Raw genomic sequence first — 20,184 nt, forward strand, 5'->3', positions numbered from 1 at the left:
GTGGACATAATGGCCCTCCCAGGCTTCCTCGGGGAAGAGTTGTGAGGTGCAGGGCGTCTGGGGGCCACAGAACTAGATATCGGGCCCACATGAGGTTACTGGGTAGTTTCCTCAGGAGAAAAAAGCCCGAATTACACACATTTTAGGGACCGACTTTCCCCCGAGACACCAGTGATTCAGAGAGAAAAGCTGTGAAGGCCACAGGTAGAGGGGAAGGCCAGGCCCAGCGCTTAGGAGGGGACACGTGGTCTGGTGTCCCCGTGGCCATGTGCTCTCCTTCCTGACTTCAGCTTGTCTCTTTCCTGCTCGCCTCTGCCTCCAGAACTCCTTTCCCAGAGTCTCAGCACTCCCAGCCCTCTCCTGAACTCAGGCGCTGCCCCAGAAACCACCCTCTACACGAGTGTGAGCCCATCTCTTCTCCCATAGTGACTGGACGGGCACCCTGCCTTTCACTGGATAGGGATGAGCCCCAATACGCCAGCCGCTGGGCAGCGGGGACTCCTCTGCACACACGGGCCGAGGGCACCGGGACCAGCCTCCCACTTGTCTGGCTCAGCCCAGAGGCAGTGACAAACCCAGAGATTTGCCCTCAGACTGGGGCCAGAGTCAGCTCAAGAGTAGGAGGGAGAGATTAAAAGGCTCGCAAGCAGAACATGACTAGGTTGAGGGGAGGCTGTGGGGCAGGCGAGATGTGGAAAGTGCCTGTGTCCCGGGCTGGGGAGCTGGACTGGGGGATGGCCTGCCCATTGTACAGGATTGAAAGACTCAGAGAGGGCAGTCATCGACCACCGGAGCCCTCACCCGGCTCTGTCACTGATGAGCAGAAGGGCTTCAACAAAGAAACGCAGAGCTCTGAGCAGGGTTTTCCCGTCTCTGTACTGACTAGACTGTCTCTGAGTGGCTCAGCGGAGCCCCAGACTCTGCAGCCCCTGTCCTCCGTCCCCGAGAGTCTCATCTCTTTACTAAGATGCCCTCACGGACCACTCCCACTGCCCCGGGCGGTGGGGTCTGAGCTGACAGTGATGACAGAGGTCTGCATTTGGGCTGCTGGAGACACATCCCGGGCCTAGGGGAGGCAGGACTGAGTCCTCTGGTGCTACCCCCCCATATGTATCTGTGCTGTTTCCCAGGGGCCCCCGGTTCTGTTTTCTGAGGCCAGACAGTGTGGTGGGAGTCTCTGGGGTCACTGTTGGGAATGAGGGAACCCAAGAGGATGGAGTCCCTCGGGGTCTGTATGTGGGCCTCTCCTTTGATGACCACACCAGAAGCCAACCTCCTTCTGACCAAGCTGAAGGTAAAAAGTTGAGATGGATCTAACTACTTCTCCCTTTTCTTTCTGGGCAGCCTTGCTGATTGGCATACCATGAACTGTGAGTCAGAGGCAGAAAAGAGAACTTTTTTCTTTTTTTAAAGAAAGAGAGAGAGACATACACACAGAGAGAAAAGGAATGGAAAAAAAGAGGGGGAAAGAGGATTAAAAAAAAACAAAACCCAAAACGCAAACCCTAAGTTAGTACAAGAATGGGAGAGGGGGTAGTAACTGTCTTAATTATCTGTCACTCCCCAGGAAGAAAGGGGAGGGTTTGAGTTTCTAGCTAGACCTTAGACTTTCACTTCCCTCTTTCTTACCCTCCCCAGCCAACCCGACCATGCCCCCCTAAAAAACAAAACAAAACAACAAAACAAAAAAAAACCCCCATCGAAACCCAAACCCCCAAAAACCCCCCACAAAAGGGTCTGTGGGCGGAGGTCTGACTGAAGGTGCTTCCTAGCAGCTCGGGAGCCCCAGGAAGAGGGGAGGCGGGGAGCGGCTGAGCTGTCTCTTACTTGAGCTGTGGGTGAGGCTGGGGCTTCTGCGGTGGAGCAGCCGGGGGTGGTTGGGCCTCTGCCAGGGAGCTGCTGCTGGAAGGCGCATCTCCGTGGGTGGTGGGGCCGCCCGGCCGCGGAGGAGCCGAGGAGGAGGAAGAGGAGGAGGATGAGGAGGAAGAGGAAGGTGGCACTGATGGTCCTGGGGGGAGCCGGCGTGGAGGCAGCACCTTGCCTGGGGGTTGCATTCCTTGGGGTTGCCCAGGGCCCCCTAGGTTCAGTACAAGAAAAACTTCATAATTTAACCATATCAAAGGGTTTCCTTATTAGAATCTACGTCTCGAAGGGTGTGGTTATTTAATTACCAGAGGATAAACTCTGTCACAGGAAGCTGCTGGAGCCCTTCAGAGCCACCCCTGGAGGCTGAAGTCCCTGGTTACCCCAAGGACATGGTTCTACGTGTGCCTTCTCAGACGCACGACAAAGCGGTCACAGTGGAAGTGGGAACACAGGGCAGAAACTAGGGGATGAGCAGCCCTTTCAGGGGTGAGCTCTGCTAGAGAAAGCCCCCAGACCACACACAGGGACCACCCCTCCCCCGCAGAGTTTCCTCAGGTGCAGGCCAACCCGGCCCATGGGGTACTAGGGGGTCTCAAGTTCCACATGGCACGCACTGCGTAGGGTGGTGGAAAGAGTCCTGGCCTGGGGATCAGAAAACCCAGACACAGTCTATCAGCAAGTCCTTGAGCAAGTCAGCTGACTTCTCTGGAGCTCAGTGTTTCCAACCAGAAAACTGTGAACAATTAAGACCCAGTCTTAGTTATCTTTCAAGAGGGTAGTGTGTCAAAGATGACAATGGACAAGAACATTCTTCAGAAAGTATTCTGTGCCTTACAACCATCACTGACTTACACTGTGTTGTTTTAGAGTTGGCCTTTGTCCCAACCCACTCCATGCCTGGGTGTCTGGTTGCCACAGCCCCAACAGGGCTTTCTTTTAGCGTCAACTCACGCCCATGACTAGGAACTTCCATGTCTAGGCAATTCTTCTCCCTCTTAGTACCATCCTTAGGGGCTCCTGTCCCTCCCAGGTGTGTGTGGTGAAATTCTCCAAAAATCAAGTCCCATTCTCTCCTGGAGATGTTGTCGGCACCATTTGGCAAAGTAGCCCCCCCCCACCCCATCTCCCACCGCCCACAGAAAAGGACCAAGATCCCCTTTCTCCCAGAATGAGACAGAAAACAGTCTGGCAACCTGGAGATCTCATTTCTTAGTCTCAGTCCCAGAGTACCCGTACATGTGCCCGCTGGAAGGAGTGTGCTCACAGAAACTCAATGGACAGCTAAGACTTGTAACTTAGTTTTCCAGAAACACAGGGATACCTGTGGCCTCAGGACAGGCAGAATCATACATCTATACCACTGTACATCCACGATTGTAAGCCGGTTTCCCCTCTACATGATACAGATTGATTCCACTTTATCATAAATGACCAATTCATACCAGGGTTAGTTACACATAAACAAGTAAATAAATAAATGGGATTTTGCACGTTGAAGAAGCTCTAGGTTCAAATCAGATAACTAGTAAAGATGACAGATTAGCAGATCATTTCACGTGAACCCGTTTTTGCCTTTTCCAAAGCTTGGCATCGTTTGTACCAGCATTTTCTTGTCAAGTACCACAGGTTGAGAGCTCAGTCTCTTGGACCAGACACCTGAGAGCTTTCCCACCTGTACAGAGATGCTTGAACAGCCAGAAACTACAACTTAACACTGAAGACAGATAAAACTTTTCCTTTATTGCACATTAAGCTGTACAAGAGTCACAAAAAAAGAGGTACTTCAATCACACTTCCAGCATTAAATGAGGTTCTCCCAGCTGGATTGGTACAAAAAAAGGGGGACAACATCAAGAAAAGCAATGGGTACAAAACACCTCAACTGCACTTTTACTGTGATACGGATGCCTCAGGCCACAGCGTTGTCCTTAGCATGCTGCCCGAGGGCACAGGACAGTCAGGGTACGCAGTCAGCTCGCGTCTGACAGCGGGAGGGAGCCCTGGTTCTCCTCTTTCCCACCTGACAAGACCGTGGCTGACACCGCCCTGCAGTCCGACTGAATTCAAATGGCAACTGTGTGTTTGTGGCTCACGAATGTCACATGAAAAGCACCTGGATGTTCACACTGATCACATGCAAAGAAGCAACACCATCATCAGCTCACTGCTTGAACAAAAATAAAATTAAAAAAATAAAATGTATCCCTCCATCCTAGGAAATGTTTCTCTATTCCTTTCTATCATTTCGTCAGATTGGGAGGTATTCTAAGGACCTGATTCTTAGGCAACCCACCTGGGAGCGCATACAATATATGTATCTATTTTACAGCACACTGACTACCCTCGGCATCCACATCCGCTAAGGGAGGAATCGCAATCGAGAACACTCACACTCAGTGCATTTCCCTGCAGTTCAGAACCTGCCAGCAGCCAAGACGGGAAGCAGGGCACGGACCCCTGGACACAGGAACCATGTCACGCACCACCATCACCAGCGATCCTCAGACCTGGCCATCCGGAAAGGCGACATGTCGTGGCGGCATTGAGGGGGAATGTGGAAATAGGGCTCGAAGCACTTCTAAAAGGCAAACAGCTGGCGTGAGACCCCTCGGCCCACGGGCCTAGAGGAAGCAACCCCTCGGCCCACGGGCCTAGAGGAGGCCACTCGGTGCCCCGTCCCGGCCTGGCCAGGAGACGGCAAGAGGAGACACTGACCCGAGGCCTTGTGTAGGAACTGCCGCCTCCCTGCCCAGGAGATGCGTGTCAGAGGAGAGAGGACAAGATGGGTGAGGGCTCTCCCAGAGCCCCGGCCCCAGACACACACAGGGCTAAAATCTGAGACAATCTTTCCTAGGGAAGACGAAGCTCTTCAGTCTCTGGACTCAGGAGGGCTCCTGGAACAGCTGAAAACTAAAGCAGGTGCCCACCTCGGAGTTCAGGAGGCAGTGTACCCTGCTCATGGGAAACGGGACAGTTCCGATTCGCTCCCAAGTTGCCATGCCTCGAAAGAGGCCAAAGGCAGCGCAACCGAGTCCTTCCCAGACTTTCAGCAGCTCCCAAATCGCTAAGGAATCACCACTGTATATGGGTCAAGCTCTGGGGAAAACGAAGCAGCCTCGTTTCCACAGAAGCGCACAGATGGCCAATTCAGAAACAATTTAGGGGGACTGAGATGAACACAGAAAAAATACTCACAAAGTCACTTTGATATTGCACGTCAGCGGCCCCATTTGTTTTTTGTCTAATCTCATAGCTAATTAGTTAATAATAAAACGAAAGGTACACTGGGATGTCGAATACAGAACACACTCCTGGAGATAAGCTTGTTCTTTATAGTTTATGTCATCACTAGAAAACACAAGAGCTCCACGGGCACAGCCAGCCTATTCACAGAAACTCAAATGCACCAAAGTTTAGCAAATGGAGAAAAAGAGAGACGCCTTCAGATTCAACGGATGAAGCGATGGAAACGAGACTTTGGAAATCTCGTAAACTTCTAGCTATTTACCCGAGTCATGCAGAAAGGAAGCGAAAAGCACTGAAGATCCCAAGCACACTCATGGAGGTAAGCAGGGGGTTGGGGGGGAGAGGGGCGGTTTATCTGAGTCTGGGGGAAGAAGGAGGGGAGTCAGGTTTGATCTTGTGGTCTTTGTTTCTCCCCTGTCCACCTCACCCAACCCCCAGGCCTATTGCACCCCGCATTGTGTAATACTTAAAAAAGAAAAGACTACCAAACCACCCAGAGGATAGTCGCACTGAACTTGGGAGAGGCACAATTCTTTTGTACACTGTTGACAAACAGCCCTGGATTCACAAGTTATACAGAGAAACGTTAAGTGAGTGTTACAAGCACGAACAGGAACAGGTGAACAGCCAGACAGAGGCGCGGACACTGCATCGGAAGAACAGAGTCCAGTCAGCACTGAAAGAACGCAGAAACGGCACCAGTGGGAGGGTCCGCTGCTTCCCTCCCCGCTTTCCTTTCTTTCCTTGTTTATTTTTGGCTTAAAATTTCTGCTTTGAAAAAAATTAACTACCCATCGCTTTAAGAAGCTTGGACCTGTTTGGGCCCTACTGCAATGCCATTACAGTCGAGAATATACTGTAAACAACCTTGGGGGGCTGGCCGCTGAGGTGGGGTCTTGCTTGAGTCCGGATCCTTAAGTGTTCCACTCTGGAAGACAAAAATGCAAAAGAGATAAAAAACGAAACTCCAGGCAGATTCCCAAGAGAAACCCTGTGGCTCTGTGGCGGGGCTGCAGTGGGATCCACTGGGACCTGGCCCAAGGGCTTCACCAGTTCTGCAAACACCTCAAGGGGGTTCTCAGCCTTTGGCGTATTGCTGGGACCTAAGTGAAGGCAATCTGGGGCTGAGAACCACTTTGGCGGGTAGTGTCCGAGACCCTTACCCCCTTTTCCTTTCCCTTCCTTCTAGACCCTTTCTAGAAACTTCCAAGAGCATCTGGCTTCTTCTCTGGGGGCTGCCTGAGGGCCAGCTACCCTGGGACTCACCGCCGGCTTCTGGGGGAAGGATCAGCCCCAGCACCAGCTTAAAGCTTAAAGCTTCGCGCTAACTCCCGCAGAGTTGGCTGACTCAGGGGTCACAGCCACTCTTTGGGCTGGGCTGGAACTCCCGCAGGGAGGGACCTGAAGGAAGGGGGCCGTCTTTTGTTTCCCAGGACCCTCCTTACCCAGAGGGAAGGAGTAAGACCTTAATGTTTGTAAAAGTGCTCAAGGCCAAGCTGTTTTTCCCTGTCTTAACAGCATAATTGCATTTTATCCAGCACCATGGCTCCACTCCCAGGCTTCCTCTCCTCCCAGCTGTGATTCTGATTATGCCCCGACAGGAGCAGAGACGCCTGTGACTTCAGTTTATCTATGGTTTGCACTGAAGGCAGGGAGCATGTGGAGCCTGAATTCAGCTCAGGGTAGATGCTCCACGAGGCGGGGGGCTGCCAAGTGTGCTGACGGTGATGTCAAAGCCCGAGCTTTGGAGGCGAGGCCGGGAGAGGCCCTGCAAGTCCTCAGCACCCCCACTTCCTCTTTCAGTGCTCCTCTCCCTTGTGACAGCCCCCACCCCCCAGCCCTACTCCCACATTAAAACTGTTCCCCATTTCCATGGGCCCCTGATCTGGCCTCCTATCTCCCTTCCTGCTGCTGCAGGCCTGTTTTCAGCTCCACTACTAGGAGAGCAAAAGGGCCACTCTCGCCAGGGTCACGGTCTTTCAACGACAGCATTGCCTACAGCTGTTCTACCAAGAGGATTTCAGGCAGTAGAAGGCAGGGAGACCCTCTGAAATGTCTTTGGTGCCACTGCCCCAGAGGGTGTCCATTCTATCCACAATCCCGATATCGTACAGATCACAGCAAGAACGCTCACACTTCCCTTTCCCTTCTTTCAAGACTTGCATGGGGCCTTCAAGGTGGGTCTCACCCCTGACCCTGAAATCCTCATACCCAACCAGCTAGAGCCCACACCTTCCAATCAGCCATCAAGACCCACCAGGTTTTCCGTCTTGGCATCCAAGATTCACTATTTCCTCTTGACCAACTCTGGTCAGGTCTGTATCATTTCTTGTTTAAACTACTAGAATAGTCTCTCAATTCTTTAGTCTCCTTTCCAATCCATCTTCTGGATACCTATTATCCTCTTAAACTCCTTCTCTAATTGTTTCACTTTACTGCTCTAAATGGGCTTCCCTTGTGGCTCAGATGATAAAGAATCTGCCTGCAATGCAGAAGACCTGGGTTCTATCCCTGGGTCAGGAAGATCCCCTAGAAAAAGAAATGGCTACCCACTCCAGTATTCTCGCCTGGAGAATTCCCTGGACAGAGGAGCCCAGCGGGCTACAGTCCACGGGGTCGCAAAGACTCAGATACAACTGAGCAAGTAACATTTTCACTGCTCTAAATAATTTACAGCTAACACTATACACATGCCAGGCAACATGATGAACAATGTTATGCAGTATTTCCCTTAAGCCTCACAGCAGCTCTCCAAGGTATCCACATCCCTGATTTTTAGATAAGGAAGCTGAGGCCCAGCTAAGTCAGGTATTACAGAGGCAGCTGGCACGCGAGCCCAGGCAGTCTGACCTCTTCCCGTCGCCCACAGGATGACGTCTGCATTCTTCAGGCTGACACCAGAAACTTGCTTCGTCATGGCTGGACTGGCCCCTTGAGCCTCTGTTCCTCATGTTCTAAACATGCCTGCTCCTTCCAGCCTGACCCTTCACTGCTTGTTCTCTAATCTAGGCCACTCCAGTGTTTATGATAAGTACCCTCCAGAAACACCTTCTCTCCTTTTCAACCAATCCAATCCCACACATCCTGGAGGTCTGAGTCAAATTATACCTCATGTGTGAAATCTCTCTTCTGATTGCCCCCTTTGATTGTGGTTTCCTCTCTGAAATGCTATAACAGCACTTAACAGACTGTCTTGTTATCATCTTGAAGACTGGGATGATGTTTCTATCACCAGATCCTTGACAGCAAGGACGATGAGTCTTCACCTTCTCATGAATTCCTAACAGTTACAGTGCCCATTTTTTCTAAAGAAAAATTGGGATGTATGGCTTGATTTGGTAATTATTTATTTAAAAGGTAAAATAGTTAAGATTGGGACTATTTTGGAAAGTTTAAGACTATTGTCATTCTATCAATGTCACCAAGCACAGGACTGAGCACATAAGAGGTCCTTAATGACTGCTTATTAGATAAATAACCACGCGACAACAGTAAAGTCCAAAATGAAGTAGGGTATAAGTCTTTGAAGAGAAAGACGTCATTAAACCATAGATGTCAAACCACCCCGTATCTGGGATCAACTCTGATCAACAGCTCTGAAAATGCTCAGGTTAGAGAATTAGAACATGAGGCTGGCTACCCGTGCCTGCCCGCTCGGTGCAGAAGGGAAATTCAATACAATCCTCAAAGAAGCAGAAATGATCTCCATCAAGACTGCGTAATCCAGTCAAGTTAGTGACACTTCAGGCCCCAGAGTTCTTTCCCACCGTGAGCTCTTCCTCCCCCTGGCCTGGCTGCCAGTTGGAAGAGGAGACTATAGGATGGTGTGTGTGGTAATGGACACACGGGACACCAGGGCTGCCTTTTTAGCCGAGCGGCCTATCAACCCTACCGCCCAACACACACACACGCGCGCCCGCACACACACACGCACACACACACACACACACCACACTCACACACACACACTCCATTGGGTCCCCGACAGTAAGTCTTTAAGACTGGGCAGCACAGTGGAATTTGGGCCTTGGGGTTAGGAAGACGTTGGGTTTAAACCTAAATCTCCCACTTACTAGCTTGGTGGCCTTGGGCAAACTATTTTCCCCCTCTGCATCTATCTTTCTTCCAATGGTTTCTATGATATAAAGGGATATTATCCACCAGTCGATCTACTACCTATGCATCTGTCTATTGAGATATCTACGAGTATCTGTCCCTGGCAGGTGCTACATAAGACACGACAGATGGCGGTAACAGTGAGACCGATGGGGTCCTTCCTTCTGATGCTCTGTCATCTCTCAGGTCTCACTCTCATTATGGAATACCCCCTTTGGCGTGCTCCTGTTTCTGGGCTTTGGGAAACTTGACTCAGCTGTGATGGTACAGTCTCCTCTGAGCTCCCTGACATGCCACTGGTGTCACAGTCTCACTGCCTGAGATGGAGTGTTGTTGTTCAGTCGCTCAGTCGTGTCTGACTCTTTGTGACCCCTGGACTGCAGCACGCCAGGCTTCCCTGTCCTTCACCATCTCCCAGAGTTTGCTCAAACTCATGTCCATTGAGTTGGTGACGCCATCCAATCATCTCGTCCTCTGTCGTCCCCTTCTTCTCCTGACTTCGATCTTTCCCAGCCTGAGATGGATACTCAGATGAAAGACAGAGAAACTCATGCAGTTTGTGGAACCAGTAGCCTGGCTCTTGATGGTCCCCTCCCCCAGGGCCTCACCTTGTACCCCTGACAGCTGCCCATGAAACACCTCAGACTCTGCTCAGAGCAGCTTAAGATGCTCTCCTCCCAGAGAATTGCTATTTTCAGAGAAAGTTATGGAAGACCACAGGGCACAAGGGCAGAATCAGGGCCAGTGGGCAAAAGCTCTGCAAGGTGGACTTTCAATGACAGGAAGAGCCTCCTATTGTAGAAACAGTGGAAGAGACATCTTGGGAGGGTGGGCGTGTTCACGCAGAGGCTGGAAAACTACCCGACAGATACAGCAGGGAGTACACCTCTATGGGACACGAGATAGGTTAGATGAACACTACGCTTCATCTTTCAACTCTGAGAACATATGATTCCAGGAAAAACGAAAACTCCCACGGATTAGATTAAGCTCTGATGGTAAAACTCAGAGCATGAGCTGCCAGGGTAATGACACCATGAAGCCTGGCCCTGCCTCTCCTCTCTGTAGCCTCAGAATTATACGACCGAGACCCCCAATGGTGACCTGAGCCCACAAGTTCCCTTCCAAAGGCTGCAGAGGAAGAACTCCCAGGAGCTGTCCTTCACGCTGGAGCCTGGGAATGTGCCTGCGCCACCCTGGTCTGGCGCCTGGGGAGCTTCTCTGGCCCCCGCCCCATGGAGCTTGTGGACTGAAGACTTCCCAGGGGTGATGGGAGGAGGGAGCAGAGTCCCCCAGGACCGGCCCTTGCCAGGCTGAGACTCTCTGGCCCCACCCACAAGCCTTCTGTCTGCTGGGGCTGAGGGCCTGCTCCCTGTGGGGTTTGGCTACCACGGAATCTGTCTCCAGTCACCAAGAGCCGCCTGGGATGCCGAATTCCACAGAAGTCTGGCCACTCTGGCGTCACTGCCAAAGCCTGGCCTGTGGCCAGCCCACAGCAGGAACTCGGGGCCAGACTGAGCAGCAGCATTTCCCTCAGGAAACTGGGTTGACTCAAACAGGTAAGAATGCGAGGTCCAGCGCTTGTGCCCAGCTGCACACAAAGAAGGAGGATAAATGGCCTTGCAGCAGCACAAGGAAAACCCCCAAACAAGCCTGGGCTGACAGAAAGACAAGAGGCTCAGAGGGTGTCAGTGGGCAACGCTGCAGCTGGAGGCGCATCAGTGTCCCAACAAAGGGAGGCCACCAGTCCACTGCTCTTTGGATGGATAAGCCTCACGACAGAGCAGTGATCACCAGGTCTGGGTGCCTCTTTTAAAGGTGGACACCAGCGCAATAAAATGGGTACGTGGAGCAGACAGGATGGTGAGAAGTGTGAAATGACATCTCCCCTCATGTGACTCTGGGCAAGTTACTTAATCTCTTGAGTCTCAGTTTCCCAAATGAGCCAAGTCTAAAGGAGTAAATGTGGTAACTGGGGAAACCCCGAGGACCAGGTAGAAGCTCAAAGTCACTCAGACGTGAATTTGATCAAGGTCAAGGGCTGGCGTGGGCAGGAGTGAGCCTCCTGGCAGCAGTGTTCAAAAGAGCCTGGACAAACTCCTGTCCGAGGAGCGGGGTGGGGGGTAGAGGGGCGGGTGGAGGTGGGGTTCTGCAGTCACAGGCTGTGGCGACTTCTACAGGCTCTGGGCTCCCAATTAGGTCCTCTGTGTACTTTTTTGAGGTATGAGCCAAGCCTTTCTTAGCTGTGGAGGCTTGAGCCCAGCAAGAAGCCAAGGCTACAGGGTGTGAGCAGAGGAGTCCTGCAGGCGCAGGGTTTGAGGAGAGTGGGCTGCTGCTCCCCATCCAAGCCGACTGGGCTCGGGTTCCACTGTGCTTGAGGCCACCAGCGCTGGTGACCAGGGAAGCCAGGGAGGGGACAGCAAGAGAGAGCTGGTCAAGTGTGGAGGTGCCTCCAGGTTGGAAGGTTCAGTGTGGGGCTGAGGAGGAGGAGGGCAAGGGCTCCCCCTGCACAGGGTCCCCAGGGCCAGCTCCCCCACTTCTCACCGTCCCTGAGCTCTAGAGGAGCATCCAAAGGGCACGAAGCAGGGCACTGCAGAACGTCTGTGGAACTGGGGGCCAGAAGACCCGCTCTCCTGCCTAAAAACCTTGGACAGATCGTTTGCACTCTGCTGATATGTAAAACAGAGACAGGAACACCAGCTTAAGGCATCTCACAGAAAGGCTGTGAGGCTCAGAATAATGGCTGTGCTTTGTAAACCTCAAAGTGCCAGGTAAAGTAATGATCTGAGCATCATTACTATTATTTGAATAATAATAAATTATCAGTCCAGAGGAGTGAAGCTTTAATGGTAGGATTTCACGCATCAGTGGAGAAGACACTGCTGGCGGTTTTCTGTCAGCTGCACAAGCAGTGCACAGTAGTTCAGGGTGGGCCGGGTAGGGTGTGGACTCGGGGCTGGGCTGCCCTCTGTGTATCACTGACGTGTTCCAGCAAGGCCTCTGAAGATGCAGTAAAGTCATTTCAAAAACAGTAAATGTTAGCTCCTGAGCTGACTGGAAAGGAAATCACTAGTCTGGGAGAGAAACCAAGTCCATGGAAGAGAATTTGTGGGGTTGTGCCAAAGGCACCCTTCATTCGCCCGCCTGTGGCTTTCAGCAGACAAGCTGTGAGAGAGGAGCTCCTATCGGAGGTCCCAGCAGGCTGGAGAGCTGAGGAAGGAAAGACACTGAGTGACTCAACTCTTAAGGGTTGCTGGCCAGAGTCCAGCGGCCCCCACCACGGAGGAAAGCCTGTGCTTGCTCAGCATATCTGAGACAGGAAATTGGGAAAGGGTCTCAGGGTCTGGCCCCAGGAAAGAGGCCAGGCCAAGCTTCTTGCTGGACACGCCACCGAGCTATTCTGATCAGCTCCCCAGGCCCTGCTCCCCCGGTCCAGGACCCCAGGGGGAATGAGGCAGCAGGAAGGAATGTGGTCGGGAGGTTGTAGGTTCAGCCGGAGCAAAGGGGACGGCATGTTTCCAGGCACCTTGGGACCTTTCTAGGATCACTCCTGCAGTCCCTAGAGCCCACCTTCCTTCTGCTGAGAGGTTACAAAAAGCACCCAGGGACCTGCTCCTCCTCCTTGTGTGAGGGGAGCTGCTGCTCTGAAGGCTGAGACATGTCCTGGACTGCAGTCCTCCCATGATCAGTGATTTCCTATGGACACAAGAAAGGTCCCGTGGGGTGGTCCATGAGACCTAAGGGGGCCCCGAGGGCTGGGTCACCCGAGGTCAGAATGTCAGCGACAAGTGATTAAAGATGTCCCTTACAAGTTAAGACAGCCTCAAAATAGTCAGTTTCCCTGAATAGTCTGTTAAGGGATCTGGTCACTAGTGACTTTATATGAACCTGCCTCAAATCTCACATTTTCAGCTTACACTCACTGGGGAAAAAATTCCCTAAAGCAGTCTGACTGTGGGAAGCAGGAAGGCCTTTCTTTGCCTGAAATTTACTTTTTCTGAGCTGAGTGAAGCCCTCTGAGGCCTGTGTTTGGGGTCTGAGTTGTGTCTCCTCCCTAACCGCCTAGCCCTTTAGATTCCAATCTTGGACCCCTTCTCAATCTCGGGTCCCCTTGTACTCGAGAGACTTCAGAGCCCTTTGCAGCTGGAAAGGCCTAGCTGGAAACATTTCTGAGTATCTCTCTAGGCCAGAGAATCAGTGAAAAAGGACTTGCATAATGCCCCACCAGAAGCCCAAGGACAGAGGTTATCGGGCCCCAGTCCTTCAATTTGGGACACTCATCATTGCTTTTCCCAGGTCTCTAGCTAGCACACGGCCTGGATCACAGTGTCTCAGACCTGGAAGGAGATTGTTAAGAGCTGCCTGTTAAAACAGCCCTAGCCTCCAGCCCAGCCTTTCACCATGTGCCTGAAGAGTGGCTTGGACATCAGCAGTGATGTGGCAGCCACGTACCGCTTCCCCGAGCAGCCATTTCCTTTCTCAGCATCAGAGACTTTACTCACATCTTCCAATAGGCTTGCTTTTGGCACCTGATCTGCCCCATGACAGCTGTCAGAGAGCTGAGGATATGGAGTCACGGGCTCCTTGAGAATTCTGCTGCTCCACAGCAGCCCTTTTAACTTCTGCTCACAGAACAGATCTACCAAATGCCCCAACCTCTGGGTCTCTCTCCTCTGAGCACCTGCCTTGCTGTGACTCCCGGATGGGAAGCGACATTGGAGGTGTGCTGTGATCAGCTCAAGGTCGAGGCAGAGCCTCATGTTCTTCTTGGACACATTATGTGCATTCATGTTTCCAAAGGCTGAATCTTAGCATCTTAGACCCTCAGGGGTCTAACCCACAGCCAGATAGAAAGACCAGGGGTGTCTGAAATCCCTTCATGAGCAATTCAGTCCTCTGGCTCTGGAAGGTTTTATTGGGGAATAAAAAGGAGAGCCATGTGATGAAATGACAACAACTAGACACATGAGTAAGAGCCCCAGGACACCTTCTCTGCGGGCGTGACCCGAATGGTCTGTCCCCCTGCAGCTCTGCCCCTGTGGTTCCTGGGACCTCAGGAGCAGACCCCCTCCAGGGACCCAGGATGTGATGAGGCCCAGCTCAGATCCCTGCACAGGGAGTGAGAAGGGGAGAGGAGAGCAGGCCTGAGCGGGCAGGCTCTGAAGGCATTTAGCCTGGAGGTTTTGGCCGGCACTGGCCACCAGGTGTCACTGCCACCTTGAGAACAGCACTCCAAGCAGAGGGTCTCTCAGGGCAGCCCTGAAGCTGGCAGGCCAGCCAGGGCGAGGCCAGGATGATAAGGGTTTGCCACTTACTCCTGCTCTCAGCGACTTCGTGCCTCTGACACCCCTGACCCTATTCCTCTCAACTGGGCCTGGCAGCTGGCCTGGGCCCAGCCCCATGACTTTGCTCTCTGCTTCTTACAATTACTCCATTTAGGTGGCTGGCTGACAAGGTAAGGGAGGCCCTCTGCTCACCTCCCCCACCTCTAACCTTCTTCAGGCTATTTTTTAGAGTCATGGAAACAAACAAAAGCTCTAATGGGGGAGCTGTAGGCAAGGAGAGGAAGGGAGAAAGGGAGAAAGGTCAACAACGGCTAGTCGTAAGTCATGGGATGACAGAGGATGAAATGGTTGGATGGCATCACTGACTCGATGGAGATGAATTTGAGCAAGCTCCAGGAGTTGGTGATGGACAGGGAAGCCTGGTGTGCTGCAGTCCAAACAGTCAGACACGACTGAGCGACTGAACTGAACAGAAGTCTGTCCTGGTCTTGACCTAGAATATGGGCAAGCAGGAGCATCTGCGGCTTATGACACAGGTCAGAGGCTCTCGCAGCCTGAGCTGCCAGAGCCATGGAAGAAAGAGGCCAGGACTGGGGAGCCTGATGGTGAGGAGCGGACAAGAGTTAGTGGCAGCACCCATGGGCTCAGATTGCCATTCAAAGCCCTGGCTGAGGCCCAAGTAAACTCGCTTTGGTTTGCATCTCTTCCATTTGGACTCTACCAAATTAATTCAGAAGATCTCCACCCCAAGTCCAGTGCACTGCTAGGGCTGTTAAAGACACTTATTCCAACCGGGAATTCGTCCAACAAGTATGTATTACACTGGCAGATCAAGGGAGAAGTAAGTGGGAGTGGTTTATCACTGTCATTTATATAGAATGGCTACCACGTAGTGATAATAAAAAAGCAGACAGACTTGGTTTTGTTATTGTCATTGGACTTTTCTACCCACGACTGACTGTACTCTGCAGAGCACACATGCACCGCTCCTTAGTGCAGCCAGGATGCCTCTGCCAGACCTGAGACACAGCAGTTGAGAAAGAATCAGTTATATGATCACAAAGGAGCCAGCCATGCAGAAACAGAAAGAGCACGTCAGAGAGAGGATGCAGCTAACACAAAAGCCCGTACCAGTGTGGTGAGGGCATGGTGGGCATGAGCTAGGACGGTACGAAGATGTTGCATTTATCCCTGTCGCCCCAAGTCTACTAATTTTAAGCACATAGTTTGGCCTAGGCCTACGCTGGTCAGAGAAAACACGGACAAATAAGGCTTGAAAGTATTTGAGAGACATTTGCTAAATTAATTTAATTATGTATGCAGTAAAGAATTTGGCCTTGCCCAAAGAAAGATCTGGCCCGTATTCACAATCCCCCTCCCTGCCTAGGGAAGTAGCCTCTACACTCTTTGGAATTTCCTGAGTGGCAGCAGTGTCTTTGTTATTCAAGGTGGGGGCCCCCTCAGACCACCCTTGATGGTGCATGATAATGAGGTGACTCAGGGTGGGCCCTCAGGCCCTGTGGTATTAGACTGACCTCTAGGGAGGGGAAAGTTGGAGACGCCAGTGTTCAAGGAGATGATCAATCAATCAAGCAAGCTTATGAAATGAAACCCCCAAAACCCCTGAACACTGGAATTCAGGTGAGCTTCCCTGGTTGGCAACACTCCCTGTGCCGTATCAGTGATAGAGGCCAGAGACTAACACATCCTAAGGACAAAAGAGGCTCTGGGTTTGGAACTCTCCTAAACTCTGCCCTAGGCAGCCTTCTTGGGCCTTTATTTTTGCATCTGTGCCCTTTCCCATAATGCACCTGTGAGTACAGTGGCTTTCAGGAAGTTCTGTGAGTCTTTCCAGAGAATTCTCGAACCTGAGGGTGGTTTGGGGGAGTGTCTAAACTTTCTGCTCGTGGCAGGAGTAAGGGCGGTCTGTGGAGGACTTGCCTTTGGATTTCACAGGTGGGCTGACCTCAGGTTTCACGTGACCTCAGAACTGAAAGGGATCTAAAGATCATCTATCCCAGTTCCATTTTACAGGTGAGGAAGCAGGTCCAGAGGTGGGAAGTGACTCACCCACAGTCACGTAACGTCCTGGCAGAGGGAGACTGGCCCCTGAGTGTCTTGACTCCCAACACACTGTGCTTTCTGCAATATCCTGTTGTAACTTCAACTGTGAAGCTCAGTGGAGAAAAACTCACCCTGAAGCCACAAGGGCTTTGCTATAAGGAATTTTTACAGGCGCCCCTGTGTTTAGGGAAGCTCATTCCTTACCAGGTTTCCTGCCTTGACTCTGAAGGCTTTCTCTTTAAAATATTTAAGTTGAAGTATTTAATGTTCACAAAGTAAGGGAATCACATGAAAGAAGAATCAATGCTTTCATTGGGAGAAAACACTTTTTTAGGGAGAAAGTCTTTCTTTGTTACTAAAATTTTATAATTTTCAAATAATTAAATTTTATTGCTAGAAAAGATCTTAGTGAATTTCTTGGTTCAACCCTTCCTTTTACACACAGAGATGCTGAGACGGAGAAAGAAAAGGAAATCTATCCAAGGCGACCTCATGAGTCAGTGGCAAGGAGACCTCAACTCAGGTCTCCTGACCTAGCCTTCAGTCTAGTCAGAATGATTTTGCTATAGGAGCCAAGAGAGTGTGCACATGTATATAAAAGTCCTGAAGGGACCCTCACAGGGCCCCAGAGCAGCCCATTTTTGTTTATCTTGCCTGGGCAACATTGGCTGTCTTACTCTGTCATAAAGTCTTTAAGCAGCTACCAGATACTCTGTTTCTCAGGGGGTCAGGGGGAAAGGGGACTCTTGTCAGTCTTAGAGGGCAGGAATGAGCAACCATCTGCCAATCCCATCACTGAGACAGCTAGGACCAGAAGACACCTTGATGCCATCAGATTTACTAAATCATAAAATCTACTGCAGGCCTGATATTATTTCAACCAGGAAAATCTTTCTATTACCTCTAGTTAAGCACAATATGTAAATAATGGGCTTGTATCTCTAACAAGCAACTAAGGTGTGTTACCCTAATTACCCTATATAATTATCTAGTGATTATATTCCTAAAGCACAGGAACAGATTTTTGTACTTGTTTAGAGGTCCCCACAGTGTGAGCCATCTAAGAAGTGAAAGTGTTAGTGGCTCAGTGTGTCTGACTCTGCCATCCATGGAGATGGATGCCCGCCAGGCTCCTCTGTCCATGGAATTCTCCAGGCAAGAATACTGGAGCGGATAGCCATTCCCTTCCCCATGGGATCTTCCTGACCCAGGGACTGAACCCTGATCTCCTCCACTGCAGGCAGATTCTTTACCATCTAAGCCACCAGCGAAGCCCTATAGAAGGTGTGTAACACACACAAAAGCTAATCTATGGCAACATCCTGCCTCATGGGGCTACTCTCAACTTGGGCACAAAGACAGCACAGACATACGTTAGTCCATAAGCTCTCATCAGTCAGGATGGAAGGAGAATTCTACTCAAAGAGATCTTTAAAGCTCAAAGGTATTTAGATATCATCTTGTATTAATAGGGGGTGGAGAAAGGGCGGAGGAGACAGATTGAGAGAGGGTACTGACTTACCGTTTGCCATGTTGTTTTATCATAGTCATTTTCTACAGAAACACTTCTTATGCGTTATGTTTCTGGCCTTCTTAACCAGAGTGTGAAACAGCGACTAAAATGCAATCCTTTCCTGAGGGTTCAGGTCCATTGTTATGACTGTAAACTATGTTTCTATGCTATGATCCTGTGATGTTCAAATGATGAGAAGAAAAATGTGGGGGTAATTTGCTTCTATACTAAATAAACCAGACAAGTTTATACTTTTTTTCCTCCTTCTTTTCTTCTTTCTTACCATATGATTTCAAGAATCCAATTACTTGGCTCCTGATTGCAGCATAATCCCAGGAAAGCCCTGATCTTTAGAAAAGGGAGAGATGATCTCAAAGCCGAACACTGGAGGGAAGCCACACCCAGAGGCTGCCTGCTTACGTAATAACACGGGTAGCCTTTATTGAGCATTTATGATATGCTATGCCATAGTTTGTGTTCTTTACTTCATTTGATCCTTATAACAACCCTAGAATACAGATGCTATTGTTCAGATCTCTCCTGAGTCAGAGATACAGTCCTTGCTCAGGGTCACAAAGCCAGTAAACTATCAAACTTGGAGAGTTCTTGCATCAAAGCCCACATTCTGAGTTCGACTCCACCTCCTTAAATGTTTGAAGTAGGATCTTGAAAGCAAGATTGCTGCGAGATTTTCATTTACAAGTGATAAAACCCGAACCCTAGAAAGGGTAGTAACTTCCCCCCAAAGTCACACAGCCGTTTGGAGCTAAACTAGGACTCAGTTCTTGGATTCACTGTTCCAAGGTGTTACAACTCTATCACACAGTGGAGGGAAGAGTTTGGCAATATTTTTGAAAAAGGAGCTACATCCTCGAGGGACCAAAGGCCCTCAGGCCCAGGGTCCCTGCCTTTCTTTGGCCCATTCTAGAGCCACAGAGCTTGAGGTTCCACCAAAGCTTCAGTGTGGATCTCCCACTAGACCTGTGGCTGGAGTACTGTCATTGGGGATGTGACTGACTTGAGTCACACACCACAGGCAACTAGGAAGTTGTCTCGTCTCCCCTAGGGAGGAAAGCAGAGTTCTTATTTGAGTTCTACCTGTTACTCTCTCCCAGAATGAGGGACCCGACTCTCCCCCTCTCCAGACCAGCAGGTGTCTCAGAAACACCCTTCTTTCTCTACAAGTGTGACAGACCTCTCAGGCACTGAGCAGCTAATGAGACCTGACCCAGCCCTTCCTCAAAGAACTCCAGGTTACAAGTCCCAGAGGGAACAGGGTCTGGTTCCCTGGAGTCCTCAAGTTCAGAGGGGAGGGATCTGATACTCCATCGCTGGACAGTTATAAAGCTGATCCTGCATATTGCTAATGAGAAGGTTTGTATTAGGGGTGATGGAAGATAATCAGGTGTCCAGAGGGGAGGGAAGGGAAAGAGAGGGAGAAGGAAAAGACTCCAGAGAGCCCATCCAGACCTGTGGGCATCTGACCTCTGCTCCGTCCTAGAGCCACTGCCGTCTGGAGCAGCAGGCTAGGCAAGGGTTCGTGGCTGCCTTTGTGTCTCCTCCCTGCTTACCTGTGGCTGCTGGGTGGTTAAGGGTCTCTGAGGAGAGAGGATAGGGGTCCTCGACAGCAGCTGGTTCATCTTGCTGACGACCAGCTCAGTGATGAGTTGTCTGTCCTCCACCTGGTGCTCCCCGATCAGCGGCATACTACAGTCCATGACCTGGGGGAGGAAGGGAACTCGGTTAGGAAAGGAGACATCCACGGCCTGGGACAGTCTTTCAGAACGAGCAGGACTTAAGCCAGCAGAGGTAGGTTGGGGTGAAGTGGGTGCTTGTGTCTTCCGTTGGAGGCATGCTCCTTTGCATGCCTCCGTTCCCTTCTCCTGCAGCCTTGGCCTTGGGCCTCCCCAGACTTCATGCAGGTCAGGGCTCAGTGGGACTTCAGTCTGGCGACTGAGGGTGGCGGGGAGAGGCAGAGGGCAGGCAGACAGTCCAGCCCCGGGCTCTGAGGCTGGCAGACAGGGGAGCAGGAACACGGAAGGCCAGGCCCTTAACTCCGGTTAGAAGGCAGTTCTCTCCTCTGTGACTCTTCTC

General features: G+C 51.1%; 1 protein-coding gene across 7 annotated transcripts in view; it reads right to left on the reverse strand.

Moving 5' to 3' along the window:
* The window catches only part of SYN2 (synapsin II), a 158,311-nt gene that overhangs the window by 1,594 nt on the left and 136,533 nt on the right, over window positions 1–20,184 (reverse strand). For 4 of the 7 annotated variants that reach the window (XM_086368727.1, XM_086368730.1, XM_086368729.1 and 1 more), the window contains 3 exons: window positions 19,662–19,811; window positions 5,980–6,040; window positions 1,828–2,077 (listed from right to left, as the gene is read on the reverse strand). In XM_086368727.1, the coding sequence (XP_086224853.1) occupies window positions 1,828–2,077; window positions 5,980–6,040; window positions 19,662–19,811 (461 nt within the window). Of the gene's footprint in view, window positions 1–1,827; window positions 2,078–3,585; window positions 4,445–5,979; window positions 6,041–19,661; window positions 19,812–20,184 lie in introns of those variants that run through there. The other 3 variants (XR_015151884.1, XR_015151883.1, XM_086368728.1) reach the window with 3 other exon arrangements.

Source organism: Bos grunniens, chromosome 22 (assembly GCF_055505025.1).
Source record: "Bos grunniens cultivar Pamir isolate PY7600 chromosome 22, Bosgru_T2T1.0, whole genome shotgun sequence".
In the NCBI taxonomy this organism is placed as follows: domain Eukaryota; kingdom Metazoa; phylum Chordata; class Mammalia; order Artiodactyla; family Bovidae; genus Bos; species Bos grunniens.